This window comes from Chiloscyllium plagiosum, unplaced genomic scaffold, assembly GCF_037043375.1.
Source record: "Chiloscyllium plagiosum isolate Xiang-an unplaced genomic scaffold, Cpla_swu_hap1 HiC_scaffold_40, whole genome shotgun sequence".
NCBI classification, from domain to species: domain Eukaryota; kingdom Metazoa; phylum Chordata; class Chondrichthyes; order Orectolobiformes; family Hemiscylliidae; genus Chiloscyllium; species Chiloscyllium plagiosum.
In genome coordinates this window covers 5,889,637-5,917,087 of record NW_028270178.1, presented here as the reverse complement: position 1 = coordinate 5,917,087, position 27,451 = coordinate 5,889,637, and the positions used below count along the sequence as shown (strand labels likewise).

Sequence of the window (27,451 nt, the reverse complement as noted above, 5' to 3'; positions counted from 1 at the left end):
TGTTCCCACCACCAAACTATATATATCCACGCACAAACAAAAAAGAAAACAAATGTTATGGAAAGATTTGAATGGCTGTTCATTGGGCTGGTTCAAAGGGTTAATGAAATTACCCTTTTAGCTTCTCAGGATATACCTCCTGGATCCTCTTTATCCCGGTAATTTCACATTCTTACAAGGACTCAGGGCAATGGCTTAACCAATAAGTCAGAGACTTCAGTACAAGAACCATAGCAATAATTAGGAGACAAAATCTGGCCTTCTTCATGCTTGAGACGGTTTGTATTACAGAGAAGAGGGCACTCCACCTCAGGGATCTGATGGCCTCACACTCAAGACATTCAGATACCTTGAAATCAATTACATTTTTGGCAACACATAGGAGACCTTTGTCATCATTTCACAGACTAACCAGCAACTTGTTGCTGATCAAATATCCATTTATCCACTATTCCCAGGCTCCACCTCATCTGTAACTAGGCTTTCCCCACTGCTGAATCAGCAACTGTGAAAACAGCACTTAGAATGAGCATCTTGTAAGTTACTTTTTAAAAGTGCAGTAGTCCTTCAACAATCCTTGGCTTTTAAAACAGTTACTTTCCTATTTCAGTCCACAATCAAAGCTGCAGAAACGTTTAAAAAATTTACTGTCTTTACAGAGAGTTGGTGCAGGCACAATAGGCCAAATGGCCTCTGAAAATGCCTATGAATTGTCGATTCTGGGCATCACAGCTTGAGAAGGGCACAAAGCAGTTTGTGAATGCACAAGAGATGTAATAGATTGTTTGATGAACTAAGTTATTAGAGTTATGTGGATAGGCTAGAGAAGCTGAGGTTGTTCTCTTGGAGCAGAGAAAGGAAAAAGGAAATTTGATAAAACCTTTCAACTCTTTAAACGGTTCTAACAGAAATCATTTATTTTTGTTAATCTATGTGTCGTCCCATTCCCCCTTCAGTCAAAGCAAAATGCTCAGAGACAGAGCAGTTTGACCTTCCAAGCGAGAGACAGACAGAGCGACCCTATATGCGCATGGACATGGGCTCCAATCTTCTCTTTAACAACAGTTTCTCAATGAGCTATATAGTCATTTTACAGGGAGGAGCATCCAGATAAGCAACATCCATATTAATTGGGTGACCATTACAATCAACGAGAATCAATAGCAGAGACTAAGCCCTTTACTGTTACGCAAGGGATGTTCTTAACTTTGTTAACTGGATTCATACAATGGATACTTTTCTCCTGGTTAGCTGACCTTGCATACTGAATGCTTCCAATATTGTCAAATGGCTCAACATAATGACTGCTTTTCCACCTTGTTAACCCATTACCCTTGCCAACAACACTCCATTGTTAATTAAGTTCTTATCTGATCAGAGTCATGCTCAACTGATCCTCATGTTTCACAAAATTCAGAACTTAACTCTTTCCCTGCCTGCTTATACCGTATACACATTCTGACATGGATCAATGTTCAATAACCAGTGAACATGTTTAACATGTCTGGACAAAAAACCAGAGCCAACTTCAGCAGTAACCTTTTTCCTCCAAAAATTAAAAATGCAACTTGTTTATGATTTGAAAAAGTGGTTCCCAAAAGGGTGAAGGATAAAGAACTTGGTCGTCGACCAAAAACAAACCACTGGATTAAAGATAGATTGAGGGACAATCACAGGATTATGGGGAAACAACTGGGTAGGGATGATGCTACAGAAGTGGGATTAATCAGAGCATTGTTCAAAAGAGCACAAACTAGAGTAATCACCTAATGTGCTATACTATTCTATGATTTTATAAAGAAATTCCAGGGCTTTGACCCAGCGAAGGATTGGGGATATAGTTTCCAGTTAGGATGGTGAACAACTTGGAAGGTGGTGGCATTTCCATTTCTGTTGCCCTTTTCTTTCCAGGTGGTAGAATATTTAGGGTTTGAAAGGTGCTGTCAATGTAACCCTGGTGCTTTACTGCAGTGCACTTTGTAGATGGTACCCATTACTCCACTGAATGCTGGTGTTGAAAAGACTGAATATTGAACATGGTCAATAGGTGTCATGTACAGGTTGCTTTGTCCTGGGTAGTGTCAAGCCTCTCAAGTGCTCATCTAAGGAAGTAGGGAACATTTCGCCACACTTCTGACTTGTGGTCTATAGATGGTAGACAGGCTTTGGAGTCAGGTGGTGACTTACTCACCACAGGATTCCCAACTCTGACCTACTCATGTTTATATATAGAGTCCAATTCAGTTTGTTCTCAATGGTAAATTCGAGGATTGTTGATAATAGGTGATTCAGTGATAGTAATGCTCTTAAATGTGAAGGGAGATGGTTAGATTATCTGAAGTTCATTGCCTGGCACATAAGGCGTGGAAACCGCTTGCACCTTAGCAGCCCAAACCTGAACATTGTCAAGCCTTGATGCTTATGGACACATCATCTGAGTTATGGCAAATTACACTGAAAATTGTACAATCATCATTGAAAGTCCCCACTTCAGACCTCATGATGGAGAAATGGTTATTGATGAAGCAGCTGAAGACTGCAGAGCCAAGGTCACCACCTTGATGAACTTGTGCAATTGGGTTCTTGGTTGAGACGATTGACCTTCAACAACCACAATCATCTTGCTTTGTGTTAGGGTGGAGATGGTGACATATTATTGATGTCACTGACCAGAAGTTCAGAGGCTCAAACTAATGCTCGAGGGTCACACGTTCAAATCCCTCAACAGATGGAAAAATTTAAATTCAATTAATAAAATCTGAAATTACTCTCTAATGGTGATGCACCATCACTGTTGTCATAACAATTTATCATCTTGTTCACTAATGTCCTTCAGGAGTGCTGCTACAAATTGGTAGTCTCACTGGATGAGTAATCCAGAAACCTAAACTATTGTTCTATAGGAACCAAAAAAAACAAATTGCTGGAGAAAGTCAGCATGTCTGACAAGACCTGAGAGAAAATAAAGTGTTAACTTTTCAGTCCAGTGACCCTTCTTCAGAACATGGTCGCTGAACTCGAAACGTTAACTGTTTTCTCTTCATAAATGCTGTTCGACCTGCTGCGTTTTTCTAGCAATTTGTTTTTGCGTTTCAGTTCTCTGGGATGAGCAGGTTCTGTGTTTTTTTTAAATTGTTTTATGAGCACGGCTTTATCATAAGATTGGGCAAGTTCAGAAACTAATTCAACAATTCCAAGCACTCCTACATGGAACTCCCATTAGTGTTAGGTCTGTAAATGCCCTCGTTCATTCTCTGCACGATCAATACAAAAAAAAGTTACTAACTAATTCAATCAAAAATTCACTAGGAACTTCTTCACTGACAGTGGAGAGACTGCTGCAGTCGCTCCCACAGGGATTGGTTGAGGCGAATAGTCGTAGAATCTGTTACGACACAGCAGTGACCCCTTCTGTTAATTAAACTCAATACCCAGAAAAGTTCACCGCACCTCATAATTGTTACTCATATTTTAAACAGAGAACTCCCAAATTCCACTATTTAAAGAAAATAATATCAATTATTCTTTAACTCTAAAAGTGATAATTAACTGACAACAATTCACAACTCCAACCCCCCCTTTCTCTTATTATCAGCCTCCAACTCTATAATAATATGCTGCTCCAGTAAAACACTTCTTAAAATTACATAACTTAATTTGGAAACCATACAGCAGCTGTCATCTTTGGTGTTTTTCTTCTTTTGGCTAAAGATCTCTCTGGTTCATTATCTTTCTTTTATTGTAAATATGTTTCATATGAAAAGATACCTTTGATAGAGAATATTTCAATGGTAGTTACTCTGTTTGACTTTCAAATTGCCTGTCTTTTTTATACCACCAACATCAGATCATCTCATTGGTTCGATGTTGGCAAAATAATAAATTCGAACTCGATTGGGTTTTAGTATCCTGGGGCATAATTTAAATGAATTGGTTAAATTCAAATCATCAACTCAGGTATCCAATTCACAGCAAATGTTACATATTTTCTATTTTCCAGTACACAGAGACAGCTAGCTAGTCATATGACAGGTGCTTGTAAGCTCTCAGTGCAAAACGGCATTCGCTCTCCCTTAAAGTTACAGTGCATGCCTTCAACTTCATAAATTCTACGTACAGACGACAGGCTCTTTGACCCATTGGGTCTGCAACAACAAATCACACTCATCCCACAGCCTTGAAAGTTGTTACATTTCAAGTGCTTATCAAAGTATTTTCACTGCTCAAAGCTCTACGTATAGGAGTTGGGACATTATGTTGAGGTTGTACAGGACATTGGTGAGGCCTTTTCTGGAGTACCATTTGTAGTTCTGATCCTTTTGCTAGAGGATAGATATTATTAAGTGGGAGAGGGTTCAGAAAATATTTACCAGGATGCCATCAGGAATGGAGGGCTTGAGACAAAAATAGACTGGAAAGACTAGGACTTCTTACACTGCAGCGCAGGAGATTGAGGGGTGACCTTACTGAGGTTTATAAAATCATGAGAGCTAAGGTGAATGACAAAGGTTATTTCATCCGGAAGGAGAGTTCAAAATTAGGGGACATATTTTTAAGGTTAGAAGATAAAAATTTAAAAAAAGGACATAACAGCAGAATGGTTCATGTGTGGAATGAACTGCCACAAAAAGTAGCAGATGCAGATACAGTTACAATTTGGATAAGTTCATGAAGAGGAAATGTTTGGAAGGATATGGACCAAGTACAGGCAGGTGGGACTAGCTTCGTTTGCAAACATGGTCAGCATGGACAGGTTGGACTGAAGGACCTGTTCCCACGTTGTATGGCTCTATTTTTAAAAAGGTTTGAGGCTTTCTGCCTCAAGTACCTTCCCATACAGTGAATGCTAGGCTCTTAAAACCTTCTGGGTGAAAGGTGTTTTCCAGTGACTTTCTTTTCCCGTCATTGCCATTAAAAGCTCTTACCTTCCACCTTCAGATTTTGCCCACTTGTTATTGACCTTTCAACTCAGGAGAACAGCAGTTTTCAATGCATTCTGCACATACCCCTCAATCTTATACAGTGCTCTCAGCCTTCTCTGCTCTAAAGAAATTAACCTTTGCCTATCCAGCCTCTCTTTATAGTTAAAATGCTCCATTCCATGCAACATCCTGGTGAATTTCTCTGCACCCATTCCAGCACAATCCCATCTTTTTGTATAGTGCACCCAAATTGTGCACAGTACTCACCAATGGAGGCCAAATCAAAGCTTTATTGTAGATCTCCAGCTATACTGGAAATACTTAAAAAAGGGGTACATAGAATGGGAGTATTAAAATTATACTGAGCCACACCCTAGCAATCCATCACCTAAAGCATGGACTCCACCTTGGTTTATACATTCAATCTGGTTTTGCTGCTTTGTTCCATTTGTGGCTTGTAGGCTTAAAAGATTCAGAAACGTCTGTCTGAGTGGTATTGCCTCATTTGTGGACAAATCTCAAATCAGAGCACAGGGATTTATTGGCAGAAGTAATGAGAGATGGATCAATGCAGTACTCCCTCAGTACTTTCAACTGGGAGTTTAAACCTGGGTGACAAGATTCAAATCCCTGAAGCAAACAGAACCAAACACATTAGTGTTCAGACTTGGAATTAGGAGTACTCTCTCAACTAACCAGAATGGACAGTTTGAAGGGAAGACCAACACTATAAGGGCAGGAAGAAAAATGCTCCATCATAGATTTATGACTCATCAGTGATACATACACCAAGCTATTTCCCAACACACATTGGTAGATGAATCCCATTACAAACTATGTTGCAATGCTGGCCTCACACCAGTTTCAACTTTGAGTCAACAAGCACAGAAAGAACATACCTACGGAAATGCTTCAGAACTCGCATTTATACTGCAACTTCCACCATCAGAACATTCCCCAAATAATTTTTAAAAAAACGTTTAAAATTATAACTATTCCCAAGTTGCTTTATAAAAACACAATCATTTGTTATAATGCATGAAAAGTAGTACACACAATAGACAATGGGTGCAGGAGTAGGCCGTTCTGCCCTTTGAGCCAGCACCACCTTCATTATGATCAAGGAATGCAATATGATTGGACAATTCTTTTTAAAATCAATGTTTGGTTGAAAGTACTGGCCAGGACACAAAGAATAAAACTTGTTTAATCTAATGCTGTTGGATAATTTATGTTAATGTGTTATGGAAGACATATCTTGACATGCACAGTTGAAACATCTACAATGAGTTTGCAGGTTTTCCAGAGAATCAGATGTTACATCAGTGGCAGGCATATCAAAGTAAATTTATGTGGAGACTGACATTATGGAAGCCATTTGGGTGATGACATATAGTTTTTTGGAAGTGCGGAAGACCAGAAAATTTACAGATATCTGATCCCATCCTGCTAGAATTGAGTAGTTAGCAGCAAGATACACTGGTTGATTGTTCCCCTTATCTTCCTAAGCCAACAAGAGCAGCTAACTCAGCACAGAGGAAACCAAGTGCTGGAGAAACTCTAAGTCTGGCATCAGCTGTGGAGAGAGAAATACTTAAAATAGCAGAACAAAGTCACACTGGACTCAAAACGTTCACTATTTCTCTCTACAGATGCTGTCATAACTGATGTGTTTCCCCAGTATCTTCTATTTTCATTTCAAATTTCCAGCAACTGCAGTGATTACTTTTACTAGAGGGCAATGGGTTCCAGTGTCCTGAGTTGAAGTTTAAATTCTTTACTAGGCAAATTGAGCATATACTGAGTCAACAGTATACGATGCACATTTAGTTCTGAATACAACTTTTAGAACTGTTCTAAAGAAGGGTCACTGAACCAGAAAAGTTAACTTTGCTTTCTCTCCACAGATGCTGCCAGCCCAGCTCAGTTTTTCAAGCAATTTATGTTTTTGTTCGATTTCCAGCATCCACAGTTCTTTTGATTTTTTGCTGTCATAACAGCATTGAATGGCTTAACAAGCGCAAACAGACTGGCATCCTCCTGCTGTTCGAAAAATGAGTTCTCTCTCCTAACAGAGTGTACTAGACAACTTTTCCTCTCCAGATTACTGTAACGTCTGTCAAGCAATAAATCCATTCTTTTTTATGGTATTAATAATGCAATAAGGTACAAGAGCAATTATATGAACTATCTGCAGCCTGGAAGTTTGGGAAGGGGGCAGGGAGATGAGCAGAACAGGGAGCAAGAAAAAACAGCTCTTCCCTACCCACAGCCCACATCTAATAGCACAGTATCGCTGTTCTCATCTGTTAAAACTTGTTCCAATGTCACTCACAGGACACAAACACCATTCTGCAAAAGGCACAAAAAGCAGCAAGGAGCATGGGCTGGATTTTCCAAAGACCCATGCCAGGATGGGAATCTTCAACTGAATCTGCCTTCACTGGGCATTACATTCAGATCCTAACCACTTGCTGCAGAGTATAGAATTTTCTCATGTTGTTTTTTGTGCTTTTGCCAATCACCTCTGGTTCTTAACCCTCTGCCAACAGGAACAGTTTACCCATCTACTACTTCCAGAAGTCCCATTGTTTGGAGCACGTAGATTAAAATCTTTCCTTACCTTTGTTTTAAGGAGAACAGTCCAGATATCCCATTCTCTCCAGACTTACTAAGGCTCTCAATCCCTGCTATTATTCTGATAAATGTTCTCTGCACCCAAGGCCTTTACATTCTTTCTAAATGAAGACCCTAATTTCTGCAATGCCATGCACAACCCAAAACTGATTTACAGACAATCAAACTTCTTTCCGAAGTGCAGTCACTGTTGAAGTGTCAGATACAAGGCAGTCAATCTATATACAGCAAGCACCCATAACACAACTTAATAATGACTTGCTAATTTATTTTAAGTGACATTGGCTTTGGGATAAATATTCGCCAGGACACCAGAAATAACTCCTTTTTTCTCTCAATAACAGTCACAAGATCTTTTAAGTCCACCTCACAGTGCAGCATTCCCTCTCCATTGCCTTGAAGCATTAGTTGGATGTTGCACTTAAGTCACTAGACTGGAATTTGGATCCATGAGGCAGGAATTTTATCACTGCTAACAGTTAAAGCCACATGCCTCTTACTGAGCACAGTTAATCTATGCTGACTGTGCAAAGGGACTCAGGGAGCAGTTGACATCTTGCCAAAAGATTACAGTCTGAACCTCCTAGAGATCTTCATTGATCTCATATTGAGAGGACAGCAGGCGAGTGACTTCTCCTTGGGTGTCTTAGCTCAACATCCCTCTGACAACCAAAACCACTGAAGGAATAAATTACCTCAAGCTGCTTCTGGGAACTGTATCACTGGAACACATTTAAAGTTAACTATCCAGCATGAAACACTTCACAATCAGGGACAAAGTCCAGGTTGATCTTCGTTAATTCAACAGAATACGTTTTCATTTAAGGTGAATGCTATTTGCAGTTGAACTATGCCAGGGGATTCAAAACCTGCAAGTTGTATTAGTGGATTGTATGATTCAGTTAAGCTTGTTTACGGAATTACAATTGACCTCTGCTGATTACTAAAAACAAACCCGCTACGTATGGATAGGATTAGGCTTGGCTACAATTCTCTCAGCATTCAAACAAAAAAATAAAACACTTGTTTCTATGTTCTTTCACTGAGAGAAAGAATGCAATCTTTGTCCAAGCGGAACCTACACATGATTCTGGTCAAAAACAACCTCTACTTTTAACTTCCTTCTGAAGTGGCCACTCAGCCTGAAAAAGGTAATGACTAATAAAGGCAAGTAGGAAGAGGCAATAAATATTGGTGTTTATCAGTGACACCCTCATCCCATGATTGGATTCTGTTCCACTCTTGAACATCAACATAAATCCAATCATCCAAATGGTTCTGAAGGAGGGTCACTGGACTCAAAATGTTAACTGCTTTCTTTTCTGATGCGTCAGGTCTGCTGAGTTTCTTCAGCAATTTCTGTTTGTTTTGGTTTGTTAACATGCTGCAGCCTTGACATTGGTGGTGGTAAATACAGGACAAGCTGGGAATGAACCAGTGAGGGAGACAGCCAAAGATATTCAAGCTCACAAAAAAGAACACAGATTGTAGCCCTGTAACAATGACCACAAAAATACTAACAGCTCTTATTAAATCACCAGAAATGCATTTCTAGGAGAAAATAAAAAAAAGCACAGGAATAATAATAAATCAAGAAATATAATGCAAGGCTTTAAGGCCTAATAACTTAGAACCCATGGTATGCCTGTAACCTATTTCTAGTGCTGCAAAAGACTCTGCTCATAAATTATCATTAGCTCTCATCATTATGGCTAAACCTTGTCAACCACCTTAACCCAACATATGCACAAGCCATGTATCATCTCCAAGAAATGGAAACCACACCCAGAGTCTTGTCAGAACAGATCGTTAAGAAAGCATTTATTACGGACAGTTTAATAAAAACATAGACCACTGCAAAAAGATCCAAAATGCAACACTAATCCGTTGCGTCAAAGGACCACAGGTTGCTTGGCTTGCAACACAAACTGGGGACTTTTGGATTTTTAAAAGATTACGCAAAAGGAAGTTCAAAGTGTGGTATTTTTGAGGTTCCCTCCCCCAACACAGCACATCAACAGACAGCATTCTAGCTGCCATCATAGTACTTTGTGAACACTTGTGATTCAGTGAGATAGAAAGCACAGATATACGAGTTGCATTCAATGAGCAAACCCCCACTGCTGTCCTGTCCTCTCTTGGCTTTATTCCAGGAGCTTGCTGTCCTTGGGACAGTTTGCTGTCAGCAACTCAGCAGCTGCAAACTACACCTATCACTAAGGGATATTACGGTGCAATACTACTAACAAAAAAAAAGCTTCTAACATTGCATTAACCAGAGAAATAGTCCAGATCTTACAAAAACTAAAAAGCAGTACTGTGTCATCCTCCATCAACATCCAATTTGTTTAGTCCACTCTCCTCCCTGTCCTGGAGAACTCATGTATATCACCACTCAACAGTCCAGGACAGCATAAAATTACTTCACTGCCAACAAAGCACAAGCAGTAAGAGAGCAGTTACTGTCATTATATAGGAACTCAGTACTGACCCTTCAGATGTGACATTTTGTTCATACTGATCCTCTGACAGTGCAAAGCCCTTAGTGCACTGGAGCATTGGTCTGGATTACAGGTTCCAATGCCTGGGCTAGTGTTCAAATATCAAAATTCTTACCAAATGGTGAGAATGCAAACCATTGACATCAGGTATGGGAACACTGGCACAAATTGCCTCTCTCCATCCTGCGCTAACTGCAGTGCTCCTGACTAGTGCCCCGCTCTTGAAGTCAGGCACATAAATGCACCCTAGCATTTACTGCTAAACTCATGGAATGGCAAATGATCAGTAACCTGGATGGTGCAGCACATTAGATGGTCAGTAAAAGATCAGGTGACTGAGTAACTTGGAATCCTGCCACTGTGCTGGGCCAGCAAACCTATATCCACTAACAAGGAAAGATAATCTAGTCAGTTCACTCCACACTTGGCACGATTGCATCAGGTGCAGTCCAATGAGGAAGATGTGATTTCAAGTGACACAATGCACATTACAAGGAACAACAGGGCACAAAATTATGAGGGGGATGCAAGAGTAGATGCATTTGGTCATGTGTAACTATAAAGATCTGATGATAACAGAGTAAACTGCTGAGGCAGTTAAAAAAAAAGACGTTGTAGAAAAGAGGTTACAGAAGATGCTGGTGAGAACCAGGACTTAGTAGCCTTCATTTACTTCCTGGCAACTGATATTGTGACTAAATCCCAGGAGCTAGGCTAGCATCTGTGTTGCTAATCTGAGGTGCCATGTGAGAGGGAAGAGGAAAGGGGCTAACCCATTCAGAGGTTCCAGTTGTATCAGCCTCCACCATGCCCTCTGGCAGCTCGCCCCATACATGCACCCTCCATATTGAGGCCTTTTAAATCTTTCCTTTCTTACTTCGAAAGTATGTCCTCCAGCTTTGGACTCTCCTACCCTGTGAAAAAGACCTTGGCTATTCACCCTATCTACACCCCTCATAATTTTATAAACCGCTATAAGTTCACTCCTTAGCCTCGATGCCCCAGGGAAAACAGACCCAGCCTCTTGCTCAAATCTTCCAAACCCAGAAATATCCTTGGAAATTTTTTCTGCACTCTTTCAAGTTTAAGATCTTTCCTACAGCAGGGAGACCAGGATTGAACGCAGTATTCCAAACCTGGCCAAAACAATACTCTGTACAGCCATAACATGACATGCCAACTCCTATACTCAATGCACTGGCCAATAAAAGCAAGCATGCTAAACACTGTCTTCACTGATCTGTGCACCTGCAAATCCATTTTCCAGGAACTATGAACCTGCACCCCAAGCTCTCTTTGTTCAGCAACATTCCTTAGGACCCTACCATTAAGTAAACAAATCCTGCATGATTTTACTTTATCAAAATGCGACACCTGACATTTATTTAAATTAAACTTCATCTGCCACTCCTCAGCTCATTGGCCCACCTGATCAAGGTCCCATTGTACTCCGAGATAGCCTTCTGCACGTTCACTACTCACTAATTTTGGTGTCATCTGCAAACTTACTAACCATACCTTCTATACTCACATTCAAATCATTTATATAAATGACAAAAAGTACCAATCCTTGCTACACACTGCTGGTCACAGGCCTCCAGTCTGAAAAACAGCTGTCCGCCACCACCCTCTGTCTCCTATCTTCCCCACCCCCACCCTCCTCTAGCTTATCTCTCCACGCTTCAGGTTCTCTGCCTTTATTCCTGATGAAGGGCATTTGCCCGAAACGTCGATTTCACTGCTCCTTGGATGCTGCCTGAACTGCTGTGCTCTTCCAGCACCACTAATCCAGAACCAATTTTGTATCCAAATGACTAGCTCTCCCTGGATTCCATATTATCTAACCTAATAGTAATTCATTAATGAGGTAAGTAGACAAGTCCTTCTGTGGCCGTAAATGCAACTCCAGGATGGTATGTTGCTCCTCAAGTGTCAGTGTTAAGGATCCTAAGGTAGGCTGAAGGGTATTATGAATGGGGTGGTTGAACAGCCAGAGACTGTGGTCCATGTTGGGATCAATAACATAGGAAGAGAAACAAAGTCCTCCAAGTGGACTTAGGGAGTTATGTAGAAAATTGAAAACCAGAATTTCAAAGCAGTAATCTCCAGACAAATCCTTTTGCGAAGCTGTACTGAGTATAAGAATAGAAGGATAGAACCGATTAATGTGCAGCTGAAGAGATAGGATGAAGGGTTTGAGATTTCTGAGGCATTGGGACAATATCTGGGGATGTTGTATCTGTATAAGTTGAACAAGTCATCAAAATATCAAATGGATTACTCAGGTGGTCAGAGCAATGGCAAATGGAATTCAATCTGGACAAGTGTGAAGTAATGCACATGGGGAGACTAACCGGAAAAGGGATTAAACAAGAAATGGCAAAAAATATATTGTACACATAGAGACTTTGACTCTAGCAGACAGCAACACACTGTGCACAGTGACACACCCATTAGGGAAGGAATCTTTATGAATTTGTCCCAACAGTGATTTGCCAACTCCACCAATTTTGGGGTGGAAGGAGCTGCTGATATTTTTGGGAACCTTGTGTGCACCTGCTTTACAAATCTTTCTTCCCTAATGATTAAAAACCTGACTCAAATTTAAATCCTCCAGACATTTCAACATACCTCCCAATCTGCCAATGCTTCTGCAAGATTGAAAGTTAACCCCACAAACAGAATGGAGATAAGAAATTCACCAGACAAGTTAACAAGCCACAGTCATGCCTGAAAATCCTGTGACTCAGAAACAACTCATCCACTGATTATTCGAACAAACAGTGTAGGATATTAAATATGTTGCAAGTCTTTGGTGAAGCAACTGATGATAGCAATAAACTACCCAAATGTTCAGAATATGGAAACTCATCCAGCTGTTCAAGACAATTACTCACTACCACCCTCTCCACTACAACTAGGGATGGGAAATCAATGTTCGCCCCATCAGCGATACCTATATCCCATGAATAGAGAAAGAAAACTGTCATTGCATAGAGATGTATAATGCAGAAGTATGCCATTACATCCAACAGGTCTACAGTAATGTTTACATTCTGCACAAACCTCCGACCTCCTCCCATTCTCCTAACCACATAAAACAAGAGTTACCTCCCCCAGATTTTAGTTCACAAGTTGCCAAAAGGAAAATAAGTTAGATTAAAGAAAGTGAAAGGCAGAACTGAAAGGTTTCACTTTGTTCATGTAATCTTGCTCAGATTGCACTGAGTTCTGGGTACAGTGACTCAAAGTCATAATGGGTTTTAAGAGGTTTGGGTGCATCACAATCACCACAAAAATACCAGAACTACAATGGATCCCATCCAATATCTTTCATGCATTTCATCACTAAAATCATGCATCAGAAGCTACAAATCAGAGAAAATCATCTGCAATCCACTTGGTAGGACAATCATTCTCTTGCTCTAATACAAAAAGAAGGTTATGTGAAGTATCCAGCTAAAGCTAGCCTGACATTCCCAGATTATGAAAGACAGATTTGCCACATTGCCAGAGAGTCACCTGCACTCTCAAAACGGTAGGAAGGTGGTGTTCGGATTTGGGAAGCACTATTCTGGTGAGACATCAAAGCCAGATCTCAGTCAGCCCTTTCAAATGGATATAACAGAATACACAACTACTTCAGCAAAGAAAGCAAAAGGTCGCTCTGTTGTTCTGCAGCCAATTATTACACCTTTGCAAATATCACTGCTTACAAACTCTGGTTGTTACATTGATCTTTGTGGTGTTCCTGTGTGTAAATCAGCTGCCATCTGAATCATTTGCAGCAATCTTCAACCAGTAGTGCCGAATGTATGATTCATCTCTGCCCCCTCTGGTGGTCCCCAGCATCACAGATGCCAGTCTTCAGGCAATTTGAAATCAAGAAACGGGTTGGAAGGCAGCAGATTCTGCAAAGGCTACAAGCCCTAACAATATAACAACAACAGTACTGAAAACTATGTTCTAGAGCTTGCATTTTCCTAGCTAAGCTGTACCAGTACAGTTACAACACTGGCGTCCAACCAGCAATGTGAAAATTTGCTCGGGTATATTCTTTACTCAAAAAGCAGGACAAATCCAACCCAGCAAATTACCATCCCATCCTACCCTTGGGTCACCAGTAAACTGATGGAAGGTGTTATCCAACGTGCTATTCAGCAGCACTTGCTCAGCAAAAACTTGCTCAGTGATGCCTAATTTGAGTCACCCAGCTCCTGACCTATTTACAAGCCTTGGTTCAAACATGGACAAAAGAACTGAATTCAAGGGGAGGTGAGTGGGACAGTCCTTGACATCAAGACTGCATTCAACCAAGTATGGCATCAAGGAGCCCCCGAAACACTAAAATTAATAGAAATCAGCAGGCAAACACTACTGGTTGGTGTTACAACTGGCAAATAGGAAGATATCTGTGGTTGTTGGAGGTTAGTCATTTCAGCTCCAGGACATCTCTACAGGATTTCCCTCACAGTAGGGTCCTATGTCTTACCATCTTTAGCTGATTCACTAATGACTTTCCTTCCATTAATAACAGAAGTGGGGTGTTTGCTGATTTTCAGTACCATTTGCAACTCTGCAGATACTGAAGGAGTCTATGCTCGAATGTAACACGATCTGCACAATATCCCGCCTTGGTCTGACAAGTGACAAGTAACATTTGTGCCACATAAATGCTAGGCATGAACAGAGCCTTAGAAATGTACAGCAGAGAAACAGACCCTTCAGTCCAACACGTCCAAGCCAACCACATATCCTAAACTAATCTAGTCCCATTTGCCAACACTTGGCCCATATCCCTCTCAATCCTTCCAATTCATATACCCATCCAGATGTCTTTTAAATGCTGTAACTGTACCACCCTTCACCACTTCCTCTGGCAGCTCATTCCATACATGCACCACCCTCTGCATGAAAAAGTTGCCCCTTAGGTTCATTTTATATCTTTCCCATCTCATTCTAAATCTAGTTCTGGACTCCCCTACTCCAGGGGAAAGATCTTGTCTATTTATCCTATCCATGCCCCTTATGATTTTATAAACCTCTAAGATCACCCCTCAGCCTCCAATGCTTCAGGGAAAACAGCCCCAGCCTATTCAGCCGCTCTCTCTCGCTCAAATCCTCCAACCCTGGCACCATCCTTGTAAATCTCTCCAAATAAGATGGAATCTTATCTTCACCCCTTGACATTCATTGACATTAGAATCATAGAATCCCTACAGTGTGGAAAGAGGCCACTCGGCCCATCCTACAAACAGAATCCCACTCAGACCCAACCCCCCACCTCATCTCACATTTACCATGACTAACCTACTAGTCTGCACATCCTTGGTCACTAAGCAGCAATACTGCATGACCAATCCACCTAACCTGCATATCTTTGGACTGTGGGAAGAAACCAGAGCATCCAGAAGAAACACAGATACAGGGAATGTGCGAACTCCACACAGTCACCCAAGGCTGGAATCAAATCTGGGTCCCTGTGCTGTGAGGCAGCAGTACAAATCGCTGAGCTCAGTGCCACCCTTACCATTACTGAAGCCTCCACTATTAGCATCCTGAGGATTACAATTGACCAGAAATTCAACTGGACTTGCCATATAAATACAGTAGATTAGATTACATTAGATTAGATTACTTACAGTGTGGAAACAGGCCCTACAGCCCAGCAAGTCCACACCGCCCTGCCGAAGCGCAACCCATCCATACCCCTACATTTACCCCTTACCTAACACTACGGGCAATTTAGCATGGCCAATTTACCTGACCTGCACATCTTTGGACTGTGGGAGGAAACCGGAGCACCCGGAGGAAACCCACGCAGACAAGGGGAGAACGTGCAAACTCCACACAGTCAGTCGCCTGAGGCGGGTATTGAACCCAGGTCTCTGGCGCTGTGAGGCAGCAGTGCTAACCACTGTGCCACCGTGCCGCCCACCGTGTAGCTAAAAGAGCAGGTTAGACGCTAGGAATACTTCAGCCCTTGACCTTGTCCAACAGGTATGAGATTCTTGCTCCCTATACGGATGAGGAAAAGGGCTCTGGACAGGATGAGCCAGCTGACCATGGCACCATGGTGCAGAAGGCCATTCAAGAGGGGGGAGCAAAAAGACAAGTAGTTGTTATAGAGGATTCTATAATTAGGGGGACAGATAAGAGAATTAGGGAATTAAACACATGGCTAAGGGATTGGTGTGGGAAAGAGGGATTCCATTTCATGGGGCATTGGCATCAGTTTTGGAACCAGGGGGAGCTGTACCGTTGGAACGGTCTCCACCTGTACCGATCTGGTACCAATGTTCTAGCAAAGAGGATAAATAGGGTGGTCGGTAGGACTTTAAACTTCTGAGTTGTGGGGGGGGGAAAGAATTGAAAGCGACAGGGAGTATGGAGTTAAATGGAAAGATAAGCAGGAGGATAGCATGTATGCAGGTGGATTTAACCTTGAGGCAGATTAGGAATGCAACAGAAAGGAAGGATAACATAGGACATCTTATGACTTCCAATATCTCTAATGATAAGAATGTTAGCATTAAGGCACTTTACCTGAATGCTCGTAGCATTCGTAACAAAGCAGATGAACTAATGGCACAGATCATCATGAATGATTATGATGCGGTAGGCTTCACAGAGGCGTGGTTGCAGGGGGTTCAGGACTGGCAGTTAAACATCCAAGGATTTACAACTTATCGAAAAAACAGAGAGGTGGGCAGAGGGGGGCGGGGTGGCCTTGTTAGTTAAGAACAAAATTAAATCTATGGCACTGAATAACATAGGGTCGGATGATGTGAAGTCTGTGTGGGTGGAATTGAGGAACCACAAAGGCAAAAAAACCATAATGGGAATTATGTACAGACCTCCTAACAGTGGTCAGGACCAGGGGCGCAACATGTACCGGGAAATAGAAAAGGCATGTCAGAAAGGCAAGGTCACGGTGATCAAGGGGGACTTCAATATGCAGGTGGACTGGGTAAATAATGTGGCCAGTGGATCCAAAGAAAGGGAATTCATGGAATGCTTACAGGATGGCTTTTTGGAACAGCTTGTCATGGAGTCCACAAGGGAGCAGGCTATTCTGGACCTAGTGCTATGTAGTGAACCAGACTTTATAAAAGATCTTAAAGTAAGGGAACACTTAGGAAGCAGCGATCATAATATGGTAGAGTTCAGTCTGCAGTTTGAGTTACAGTTAAATAAAGGTAATTACGAGGGCATGAGAGAGGAACTGATGAAAATCGACTGGAAGCAGAGCCTAGCGGGGAAGACAGTAGAGCAAAAATGGCAGGGGTTTGTGCGTATAATTGAGGACATAATACAGAGGTTCATCCCCAAGAAAAGATAGATTATCCGGGGAGGGATTAGACAGCAATGGCTAACAAAGGAAGTCAGGAAATGTATCAAAGAAAAAGAGAGATCCTATAAAGTGGCCAAGAGCACTGGGAAATCAGAAGATTGGGAAGGCTACAAAAACAAACAGAGGATAACAAAGAGAGAAATAAGGAAGGAAAGGATCAAATATGAAGGTAGGCGAGCCAGTAATATTAGAAATGATCGTAAAAGTTTCTTTCAATACATAAGAAACAAACGACAGGCAAAAGTAGACATTGGGCCACTTCAAACTGATGCTGGAAGGCTAGTGATGGGAGATAAGGAAATAGCTGGAGAACTTAAGTACTTTGCGTCAGTCTTCACAGTGGAAGACATGAGTAATATCCCAACAATTAAAGGGAGTCAGGGGGCAGAGTTGAATTTGGTTGCCATTACAAAAGAGATAGTGCTAGAAAAGCTAAAAGGTCTGAAAATAGACAAATCTCCTGGCCCCGATTGGCTACATCCTAGAGTTCTGAGGGAGGTGGCTGAGGAAATAGCGGAGGAGTTGGTTGAAATCTTTCAAAAGTCACTGGAGTCAGGGAAAGTCCCGGATGATTGGAAGACCGCTGTTGTAACCCCCTTGTTCAAGCAAGGATCAAGATAAAAGATGAAAAATTATAGGCCAATTAGCCTAACCTCGGTTGTTGGTAAAATTCTAGAATCCATCGTTAAGGATGAGGTTTCTAAATTCTTGGAAGAGCAGGGTCGGATTAAAACAAGTCAACATGGATTTAGTAAGGGGAGGTCGTGCCTGACAAACCTGTTAGAATTATTTGAAGAGGTAACAAGTAGGTTAGACCAGGGAAACACAGTGAATGTGGTCTATCTAGACTTCCAAAAGGCCTTTGATAAGGTGCCACACGGGAGCCTGCTGAGTAAGGTGAGGGCCCACGGTGTTCAAGGTGAGCTACTGGCATGGATTGAGGATTGGCTGTCTGACAGAAGGCAGAGAGTTGGGATAAGAGGTTATTTTTCAGATTCGCTGCCGGTGACAAACGGTGTCCCACAGGGTTCAGTGTTGGGGCCGCAGCTGTTCACGTTATATATTAATGAGGGTTGGAATATAAAAGCAGCAATGTGCTACTGAGCCTTTATAAAGCTCTGGTTAGGCCCCATTTGGAGTACTGTGTCCAGTTTTGGGCCCCACACCTCAGGAGGGACGTACTGGCACTGGAGCGTGTCCAGCAGAGATTCACAAGCATGATCCCTGGCATGGCAGGTCTAACATACGAGGAATGGGTGAGGATCCTGGGATTGTACTCATTGGAGTTTAGAAGGTTAAGGGGAGATCTAATAGAAACTTACAAGATAATACATGGCTTGGAAAGGGTGGACGCTAAGAAATTGTTTCCATTAGGCGAGGAGACTAGGACCCGTGGGCTCAGCCTTAGAATTAGAGAGGGTCAATTCAGAACAGAAATGCGGAGACATTTCTTCAGCCAGAGAGTGGTGGGCCTGTGGAATTCATTGCCGCAGAGTGCAGTGGAGGCCGGGACGCTAAATGTCTTCAAGGCAGAGATTGATAAATTCTTGATGTCACAAGGAATTAAGGGCTACGGGGAGAACGCAGGTGAGTGCAGTCGAAATGCCCATCAGCCATGATTAAATGGCAGAGTGGACTGGATGGGCCGAATGGCCTTACTTCCACTCCTATGTCTTATGGTCTTAATACTGCAGCATTTCATTCACCTCCTGACTTCCCAAATCCTGTCCATTGATAAGAGTGTGATGGAATATGCCCCACTTGTATGGATGTTCCAACAACACCAAAGAAGCTCGACACCATCCAAGACAAAACAGCCCACTTGACTGGCAAGGCAAGGACTGATTAGGGATAGTCAACATGGCTTTGTGCGTGGAAAATTATGTCTCATGAACTTGTTTGAGGTTTTTGAATTAACAAAGAGGATCGAGGAGGGCAGAGCGGTGGACGTGACCTATATGGACTTGAGTATAGTGTTCAACAAGGTTCCACATGGGAGACTGATTAGCAAGGCTAGATCTCATGGAATACGGGGAGAACTGGCCATTTGGATACAGAACTGGCTCAAAGGTAGAAGACAGAGGGTAGTGGTGCAAGATTGCTTTTCAGACTGGAGGCCTGTGACCAGTGGTGGGTCACAAGGATCAGTGCTGGGTCCACTACTTTTCGTCATTTTATATAAATGATTTGGATGTAAGCATAACAGGGATAGTTAATAAGACTGCAGATGACACCAAAATTGGAGGTGTAGTGGACAGTGAAGAATGTTACCTCACAGTACAACCGGATCTCGACCAATTGGCCACTGAGAAGTGGCAGATGGAGTTTAATTCAGATATATGCAAGATGCTGCATTTTGGAAAAGCAAATCAGAGCAAGATTTGTACACTTAATGGTAAGGTCCTAAGGAGTGTTGCTGAACAAAGAGACCTTGGAGTGCAGGTTGGAAGTAGAGTTGCAGGTAGATAGGATAGTGAAGGGGGCATTTGGTATGCTTTCCTTTATTGGTCAGAGTATTGAGTACAGGAGTTGAGAGGTCATGTTGCGGCTGTACAAGACATCGGAATATTGCATGAAATTCTGGTCTCCTTCGTATAGGATGGATATTGTGAAACTGAAAGGGTTCAGAAAACATTTACAAGGATGTTGCCAGGGTTGGAGGGTTTGAGCTAAAGGGAGAGGTTGAATAAGCTAGGGCTGTTTTCCCTAGAGGTCAGAGACTGAGGGGTGACCTTACAGAGATTTATAAAATTAGGAAGGGCATGGATAGGATAAATAGACAAGGTCTTTTCCTTGGGATGGGGGATTCTAGAACTAGAGGGGCATAGGTTTAAGGTGAGAAGTGTTTAGAGGGACATGGGCCAAGCGCTGACAAATGGGGCTAGATTAAGTTACGATATCTGGTTGGCATGGACAAGTTGAACCAAAGGGTCTGTTCCCTTGCTGTACATCTCTGACTAATTACCCCCTCTTCTGGCACCAGTGTCTACCAAGGGTTAGAAGATTATGGTCAGTGCTTACCATTCTCACTTCTCTCAGCATCAAATACATCCTATATGTTCCAGTTGTACTACACTGCCTTTTATCCTGACTCTCTGTCACTACCAAGTCAATCCACTTCCACCTCTTTCTCCACCTCTTGGTGAATATGGTTGTGTTAACAGAAAGCAATGTGAAAGTAGATGTATTTCGCCCAGAAACAGCGTCCAGGGACAGAGGAAACAAAGGCAAACTTGATTATAATAGCAAAGGGAAGCTTGGAATTGAGAGCTCAGAAAGGTAACATTGACTATGGCCACTGCAAGCCTTTTCGCAGAACAGTCTGAGAATGTTTATAGCCTTAAAACTGGTCCTTTAACATTTAGACTAAAGTGTAATGTTGAATTCAAGAAAACATTTGCTGCACACTAGAAAATAGACAGGCAGGGAGGCACAGAACAAAAAGGGGGAACCAAAGATATGCAGAAGATAAAAACATTTGTTCTCATTAAGTGATAACAGGATGTTCATGGGGATCTTGATCAGATAATCCAATGGGCTGAGGAGTGGCAGATGGAGTTTAATTTAGATAAATGCAAGGTGCTGCATTTTGGGAAAGCAAATCGTAGCAGGATTTACACACTTAATGGTAAGGTCCGAGGGAGATTTGCTGAACAAAGAGACCTTGGAGTGACTGAACAAGTTAAAAAGCCTAACTCAACAATAATTCAGCAAGAGCACCCTCCCAGGTAGGCAGAGACCAGTTAATGAAGTGACGGAGAGAAAAAACCCTCTTACCCTCTAAGTTTTGTGTGTAGCCTTTCACAAAATCCCCAGTGTTGATTTCAAATGCTGATCCTCAGTATTAGAAGGGTAAGTGTCGATGAAGGGTATATGGGTATCTAAGTGATGCTGGGAGAGCTCAATACTGAGAGTGCAGAATGGAAACCTTGCACTTCCCTTGGGAATGAGGGCGCTCAATTGATGAGCGCAAAACAACAGTGCAGCTTTATCAACAAGGACTGGAAAAAATAAACACATCTAGTTGGCACTTTGTTTTGCACTGATCCTCGTTGCCCTATTCAAGGGGCTGAATCTTGCTGGGAAATGGTTACAAAGGCTTGTTCAGACCTCCAGTCCTTTGCTGCAATGACTATCCTAACAATTGGAGCCTGGTTCAGCAATTGAAGAAGGGTATTGTGGTTACCCACAAAATGGCCTCGACAATTTGCTGAATGTACACAGTTCTGGTCACTATATTTTCATAAAGGACTCATAACACTGGAGAAAGTACTACAAAGGTTCACGAGGATGCTACCAGAACTAAAAGTCCTTATTGATGAATAGGCAGGAGCTATTTCCTCAAAAAGAAAAGACAGAATTGTGTGTTAGAGGTCTTTGGTAGGGTGGATGTTGCCAATTATAGATGAGGTTAGACTAGGAGGCATCAATTCAATTATTAATAATTTCATTTGGAAACTCAAATTTAGTCCCTCAAAGAGTAGGGAGAATGTGGAACTTGCTCCCATAAGGAATGATAGAGAAGAAGCGCTATCATGAAACTTTTGGGCTGAATAACCTGTTCCTACAGTGCAAAATCTCAAATAATCCTGTTCTCCTGCATCAAGCTAAGCCAAAAATAACAATCAACCTAATTTTGCTGACTACCACTGGCTTCTCCCCACTGCAAACATAACACACTAGGCTTCAGTCACAACCACCACCAAGCAAACATAGCTGAACTCAGTCTTATTGCCAGTGTGCAGGAAATATCATTGATGAAAAATCATTCAAGGCCACAGCAAAGCCTTGCTCCACCAGAGGTGCAGCACCCAGAGACTTCTCACATTAGCCAGTACTTTGTTCTGTGACTATCACCCCTAACAGTCCTAGTTCTCCATTTCTGTGACATAAGAGTGGTCTTTGCAGCACACTCTGGTCTCAGTTTGAGGCTTTGGAAGTTATAGAACATGTGACTACAGCCAATATTTTTGGACTCTTGTGGGACCTTGTGGCCCCCTTATCTTTGGGTGGGATACATGGAGATGATTCAAGATGCTGAAGGAATACTGTTCAGTAGCAGGAACCAGCAGATAGTGAATGAAGGCATCCCAGTTATTTTCCTTTTCTGTTTCACGTCTTCTGCAGATTTATTATGAATGCAACTTCATCAGCTTTGCCCAAATCCTGAGAAAACATTATTTTTAAAACATCCTGCAGTGTTGAGGCTGACTGCTGCCCTGCCTCTCCATCAGCTTTGGATAAGGTCAGTAGAATTAGCATTAGGCCCCAGGTTGGAAGTTTTACGCCTGGGTTGCTGAGGGCTGCCTGACTTCACCAGGCTGTCAAGGAGCGACAACAGGGTTTATTTATAGAACACACCACTGAAGGCAATCCTCCCTTTTACAGAACTTCAGACTTTCACAAACACAAGGCATGGAAGAAACACAATCTTTCGCAAGCACAACTGCCGTGAGAACCACTTCTGAACAGGAGAAGGTCAACATTCTTGCTCAGCTGTGGCAACAGCCACAGCTGCTCAATGCTTGGCTGTCACTCTGCCTGATCAAAATGACACCAGAGATTTAAGTAGGGGGTCATTTGGTCCTTCAAGCCTGGTCTGCCAATGAGATCACACCTGACCTTTGACCTCAAGCCCACTTTGCCCACCCATTTCCCATATTAGTCAATTTCCTCGTGTCCAGAAATCTCTCAATCTGTCTCAAATATAATCAACAACTGAGCACACACAGCTTTTGGTTAGGGGGATTGCCAAAGATTCTAAGTCCTTCAAGCGAGGACAATAGTTCTCATCTTCAACCAATCCTTTGTTACAGCCCCAGTTCTAGACTCTCCACTTCTGAGTTTGGAGGTGGGGGGGCACTGTTAAAAACTCCCAACAATTTCACACATTTCAAATGCTAACCGCTAGACAACACAGGACTATTCTATTCAGTGTCTCATCAGACAGCAACAATTCCAACCCAGAATGTGGCAAACATCTGTTGTACCACTTCCAAAGGAAAGATATTCACCAAAGATAAAGGAGAAAAATGCAAGACAAAGAATAAAAGGATCTTCTCTCCAAGCAGGAAATCAATGACGCGGAGTTTAAGTTCCATCTAGATTGAAGGTCACAACTTTTCAAGTAGAAGTAAGGAGTATTCTTGAGCCTGAGATCAAACCTACTGCAACCCAAGAGAAATAAAGCACATAACTTCACCCCATCCTTCCTTTAATGATACACCATTCAGGTAATACAGGGAGCTCTATAGTGTACCTAACCTGTGCTGGGAGCTCTCAATGCTGACACTGGGGAAAAAGTAGGGGGACACACCATCAGGCTATTGTTCGAGGGAGCTCGACACGGTGTCTAACTTCTGGACACGAGGAAATGGGTGGGCAAAGTGGACTTGACAGTGCGCGATGCTGACATTGCGGGAATGACAACAAGAGAGAGTCCTCATCCCCTAGCAGCCATGACCGAATGGCTGAGCAGACTCAATGGGCCAAATGGCCTAATTTCTGATCCTCTGTCTTACGGACAATCTCTGTCCTAGGCACAATACTCAAATTTCTGATCAAAACAGTAAATTTCAACCAACTATTTACCTGCACACAAATGATAGCACAATTCTTCCAACAAGCTGTTAAAAACTCAATACAACTCCATAATGATCAACAGGCAGAATATTCCCCACAATCCATGAGGACTTTGAAAGGACACAAATTAAGATCTAACAGTACAGACAGGAAAGAAAAAAAGTCAAATTTCAAAATCTTCCTTTCTTTGCCCTCCTCACTCTTAACATGCACATAACCTCCTATTAACTCTGACCTCTGTACTCCTCCAGTTCTGGTTTCATGAGCATTCTGATTTTATCACTCCATTATTTTGACCATGCTTTCAGTAGCTGGAAATCCTTTACTGATTCTTTCCACACATCTCTCTCCTTCAATACATTCCCTAAAACCTCCCCCTTTGACCATGCTTCTGATCACTCATTGTCCTAATACCCACTTCCAAGGTTTGGGACCAAACAAATTAATTTCAGTTCCTGCACAGGTTGGGTGGTGGGCTTGGAAAGTGAAAAGGTACTTTATGGGTAAACACAAGCTGTTGCTGTTTCCTGTTTAATTGCTATCTTGTGCGAGTGCTGACGAATAAGGCAGAAAGGTCTATGAGAAAAACATTACCACAAATATAGTCAAACATACTGGGTACACACGGGAAAGGCCCAGGCTCCACACCCATGTACTGAGGCTGTTTCAAAATGGAGACCGTGAAGACAACCAGAATTAGTGTCTCAATGGGCCCACTTTTTATTTTGTTTGTATGGGGCGGGGTTGGGAGAAGAGGAGGAGACATATAAGGGGAATAGTTAGTAAGTTTGCAGATGACACCAAAATTTGGATGTGCAGTGGACAGCGAAGAGGGTTACCTCCGATTACAACAGGATCTTGACCAGATGGACCAATGGGCTGAGAAATGGCAGATGGAGTTTCAGATAAATGCGAGGTGCTGCATTCTGGAAAGGCAAATCCTAGCAGGATTTACACACTTAATGGTAAAGTCCGAGGGAGTGTTGCTAAACAAAGACCTTGGAGTGCAGGTTCATAGCTCCTTGAAAGTGGGGTCGCAGGTCGATAGGATAGTGAAGGCAGCGCTTGGTATGCTTTCCTTTATTGGTCAGAGTATTGAGTACAGGAGTCGGGAGGTCATGTTGCAGCTGTACAGGACATTGGTTAGGCCACTGTTGGAATATTGCGTGTAATTCTGGTCTCCTTCCTATCGGAAAGATGTTGTGAAACTTGAAAGGGCTCAGAAAAGATTTACAAGGATGTTGCCAGGATTGGAGGGTTTGAGCTACAGGGAGGGGCTGAACAGGCTGGGACTGTTTTCCCTGGAGCGTCGGAGGCTGAGGGGTGACCTTATAGAGGTTTATAAAATCATGAGGGACATGGATAGGATAAATAGGCAAAGTCTTTTCCCTGGGGTCGGGGAGTCCAGAACTAGAGGGGCATAGGTTTAGGTTGAGAGGGGAAAGATATGAGAGACCCAAGGGGCAACTTTTTCACACAGAGGGTGGTATGTGTATGGAATGAGCTGCCAGAGGATGTGGTGGAGTCTGGTACAATTGCAACATTTAAGCGGCATTTAGATGGGTATATGGATAGGAAGGGTTTGGAGGGATATGGGCCGGATGCTGGCAGGTAGGACTAGATTGGTTTGGGATATCTAGTCGGCATGGACGGGTTGGACTGAAGGGTCTGTTTTCGTGCTGTATATCTCTAGGACTCTATACCTGTGCCTTGGTAGGTTATCCCACCACGGAAGCTGTAACAGAGCACCTTTACAGTCATTGGGCACGTTGGTATACAGAAGAGACAATAGAGGAGCACAGACTTGGGGCTTGAACCTATCCACTCTGTTAAAGAACAGAAACAAAACTCTTCTCTCGCCGTTTTTGTCATTTCAGGACATCCCCAAGGCATCGTGTAGCCAACAAAGTGCTCCCTGAGCATTGTACTGGAAATCAAGTTTCGCACCTGATAAGCTAAACCTTGACTCCATCCATACCTTGACAAGTGGCCACTCAGCCAAGACTCCCCTCTAATAATGGAATGTCCAGCTGGATCAGACTTAGCAACACTGTTTACTGGGGCAGTGGAGTGGTGTGTGCTGTCACCTGCTTAACCCAACCTGTGCACCCGCACAGCAATATCAACAAATACTCACGGAAAAACGAAGAACAGGGAGGTGGAGCCCACAAGAAAGGTGGCAGCTGCCGACACCGGGATGTACTTGCTGGGTTTGAATTTCCTCTCCGTTCCCAATGGCATATTGCTCGGTCAGCAACCCTGCTCAGCAGCATAGCCCAGGGTAACTGTTGTGGTGGGGGAAGGACAGGGGAAAGAGTAGAGGTGGGATGGGATGAGTCACTGACTGAGATCCTGATGTGCCCAGCACAGCATTGGGGGAAGATAGACAAATGGCAGGAAGAAATGGTCAAAACTGGAGGAATGAGTAAAAGGACAAGGCAGATGAAGAATGGAGGAAAACACTAAGGATACAAAGTGTGCAGAGATGGGCAAATCTTGATTCCACACCAGCTGAAGATGGGGTGCAGATTTGGTGCTCTTTTGGCAGAGGTGAAGGACGGTGTGCTCTTTTAAGAAGCAAACACACGGACCCAAAACGCTAAACAAAGCTCGGGAACTAGAAAATCTATATGGGAACTGCTCCAAAATGAAGTCAGGTGCTGAAACTAGATGGAGGAGCTTGTTCAAGATAAGACAGTGAAGACACTACACTTCACACCAGGATCAACCAAACTGTAACATCAAGTTGGAAGAGTTGCAGGCAAGTTCGATCTGGGTCTGGAACCAATTTAAGGAATAAATGGCAATTTATTTTTCGATCCAATGTAGCTTTCTGTTGGCGATGGACAAGATAAGGATTTCTACCAGAGATTTCTTCCTCATGGGATATCAACAGGAAAACTGGGGCCTTTTTGGACAATGCAAAATCCAATTCTTAGCAGCAGCTTAGGTTGATCTTCAAGATTACAGGAGAGTAGGGATGTAGAGGGGAGAATAAATCAGACATTGGAGCCTGGTACTAAAATGGACAGAATGGCTGCAACTCAGATAAGCAAGCTGACAATTAAACAGATTATGGGGGTGAAGGAGCTGAAAATCAAGGCAGAAATCTAGGATCAGGCAGTGCTCTAAAGGTATGAGACGGAGTGGGGGAGGAAATGTGAGGGGCTATGCCAGCAAGGTTCTAAATCTAATTGCCAAAGCAACAGAAAAATCTTTTCAATTCTGTTCCACTGCTGCTTTATAAATCTTTGCCACTGTATCTGATTCCCCCACTCCGTCTCCTTCCGATTTCAGACTGTCAAGGCAGCGTTACAGGGATTCAATTCTTGATCGTTAAATGGCAGGAGTCTCTTTGCACGTGCAGAGCAGAAACACCAACTTGGGAGCAGTTGGGTGGTTTTTGATAGTGGAGTGGTGCAGGAGATTACAAAAAAAAAGTACAACGAAAATCA

The 27,451-nt window shown here is 42.6% G+C and overlaps 1 protein-coding gene across 1 annotated transcript in view; it reads right to left on the bottom strand.

The window, feature by feature from the left end:
* zdhhc5a (zDHHC palmitoyltransferase 5a) overlaps positions 1-27,445 on the bottom strand; it is a 56,427-nt gene extending 28,982 nt beyond the window's left edge. Inside the window, exon 1 of the mRNA XM_087981698.1 lies at positions 26,134-27,445. Coding sequence (XP_087837824.1) covers positions 26,134-26,237 — 104 coding nt within the window. The 5' untranslated portion in view covers positions 26,238-27,445. The remainder of the gene's footprint in view (positions 1-26,133) is intronic.
* Between the last annotated feature and the right edge of the window lie 6 nt (positions 27,446-27,451).